The sequence below is a fragment of the Phaseolus vulgaris genome, chromosome 4 (genome assembly GCF_000499845.2).
Source record: "Phaseolus vulgaris cultivar G19833 chromosome 4, P. vulgaris v2.0, whole genome shotgun sequence".
Classification (NCBI taxonomy): domain Eukaryota; kingdom Viridiplantae; phylum Streptophyta; class Magnoliopsida; order Fabales; family Fabaceae; genus Phaseolus; species Phaseolus vulgaris.
The window spans coordinates 33,836,708-33,838,963 of NC_023756.2; the positions used below are offsets into that span (position 1 = coordinate 33,836,708).

A 2,256-nucleotide genomic window follows, 5' to 3' on the forward strand; every position below is an offset into this window, starting at 1 on the left:
TCATGTATTAGGAATGTTTTGAAAAACTCCAGTTTGTATAGAAACTGGTAGAACTTTTATTGTAATAGTTATATGTAAATTATGGGGTGTTACATTTAATGGTATCAGAGCGGTACATCCTTAGGATAACCTGAGGGTAGTGGGTTTATTCTGTTTCTCCTGCGTGCAGATTTTTGTTTACGTCTAACCTCAAGACTTAGTTAAAAGTTTCTAATAAGATATTTGACAAAGTTGTTTTTCTTGAAATCTTGTTTGTGTTTGAGTCAAGTTAATTGTTATGAATAAAGATGAAAGTATTAAGAATGAAAAGAATCTTGATAGAGTGGTGAGGGTGCACACTCATGACTAGATCAAGATTATTTTCAATCTTAATTCTAAGTAGCTAGAGTACATTTTAGAGATAAGTCTTGATTGGTTTTGTATCTATTTTGTGTGATGATTTCTTTTAAGTTAATTTATCTTAAAGATGTAGTTGGAAATTTTTAGTAATTTCTAATCCAATTCTTTATGTGCTTAGAAGATGGCACGTAGACCACCTACTCCTCCTCCACCAGTAGATATGCCCAACTTAGCTCGGACAATAGAGATGATGGCAATAGCCTTGCAACAACAAAGTGTTACTATGGCACAACAACATCAGGTCGTCCTTCATCAATTAAAAACAACTAGATTAGCAACTGAAGCATCTCAACTTCATCAACAAACCCATACCTTTAGTCTGGAGGATTTTCTGAGACACAATCCACCCAAATTTAATGGCAAGGTAAATCCAGATGGAGCAGACCAGTGGGTGAGAGACATATAAAGAATCTTTGAAGCTACTCAATGCCCTGAAGAGAGAAAGTTATCTTATGTCATCTATATGCTTATTGAAGAAGCTGAGTTTTGGTGGATAGGAATGAAGCAAATGATGGAAGACAAAGGAGAAGATGCCACTTGGAAGAACTTCAAAGTAAGATTCCTGGAGGAGTATTTTCCTGATAGTGTCAGGTATGCAAAAGAAATTGAATTCATGCAGCTGGAACAAGGAAATCTTTCAGTCACTGAATATGCTACTAGGTTCAAACACCTAGCTAGATTCTACACCCAGACCATGACTGAGGCTTGGAGATGTAGAAAATTTGAGTTTGGGTTAAAGCACGAACTTAAAGAAGTGGTGATTCCTATGTCCATTAGAGATTTCCCTGCTCTAGTGGAGAAAGCAAAAGTAGTGGAGAGATTCAAAAATAGTAGCAGACTTGCTAAGCCTCAAGTGGGAGGACCTTCTAAAAGCATGCCTAAATATGAAGATAAAACGAAACCTTATTTCAGACCTCAATCTTATAGTAGCGGAAGACCCAGTTCTCAATCACCACCTAGTTTCAAATGTTTTAGATGCGGTGGGCCACATGTTGTTAGATTTTTCCCTCATTCAGTGTCAAATGTGACATGTGATAGATGTCACAAGTATGGTCATGCAACAAAAGACTATCATGTCCAATTAGGAGCTCTAAATTCTGGCGAAATGCAACAAGTACAACAAAATAGTAATAAAAAACCCAAAACTGCTGGCAGAGTTTTTGCTATTAGTGGAGCTGAAGCTTCACAGTCTGATAGCCTTGTTAGAGGTATTTGTTCTATCCTTGGAACACAGTTATCTGTATTGTTTGATTCAGGGGCAACCCATTCTTTTATATCTTTTGAGTGTGCTAAGAAACTTAAGTTGCCAGTCCGAGAATTAGAATTTGAGTTGGTGGTATCTGCACCAACATAAGGTATTATAGTAACTTCTTCCATGTGTGCTGAGTGTCCAGTAATTATAGATGGGCAGAGATATAAGATCAACATGATTTGTATACCTCTAAAAGATTTGGAGGTTATATTGGGAATGGACTGGTTTGTTAGAAAAGATGGCTTTAAACTAGAGGGGGTGAATTGTTTAAAGAGGGTTTTCGCAAACTTTTCAAAACTAGAACGAATTTATCTCAGGAACCAATTGATTTAGTAATTCAGTTAGCCAAAACAGCAAGCAAAAGCTATAGTACCAGAAAAACAATCGGTTGTTTCGTAGAAACAATCGGTTGTTTATGTTAGGTCTATTAGTATCTAAGTTCAAGAGGGGAGGGGTGAATTGAACATATAAAATTTTCGCAAACGTAAACAGCTTTTAGTATATCAGAAGAAAAAAAACAGATTTTTTTTAAAAACAGATTGTTTTTAAAAACAGATTGTTTTTAAAAGGAACAGATTGATTCTTCAAAACAGTCTAACACAATT

The 2,256-nt window shown here is 35.8% G+C and overlaps 1 protein-coding gene across 1 annotated transcript; it reads left to right on the forward strand.

Annotated features, from left to right (window-relative positions):
- The first annotated feature begins 1,093 nt into the window (after positions 1-1,093).
- LOC137838710 (uncharacterized) lies at positions 1,094-1,753 on the forward strand. Its single transcript, XM_068647940.1, has one exon. It carries the CDS (start codon positions 1,094-1,096, stop codon positions 1,751-1,753), a length of 660 nt encoding a protein of 219 aa, XP_068504041.1.
- Positions 1,754-2,256: the final 503 nt, after the last annotated feature.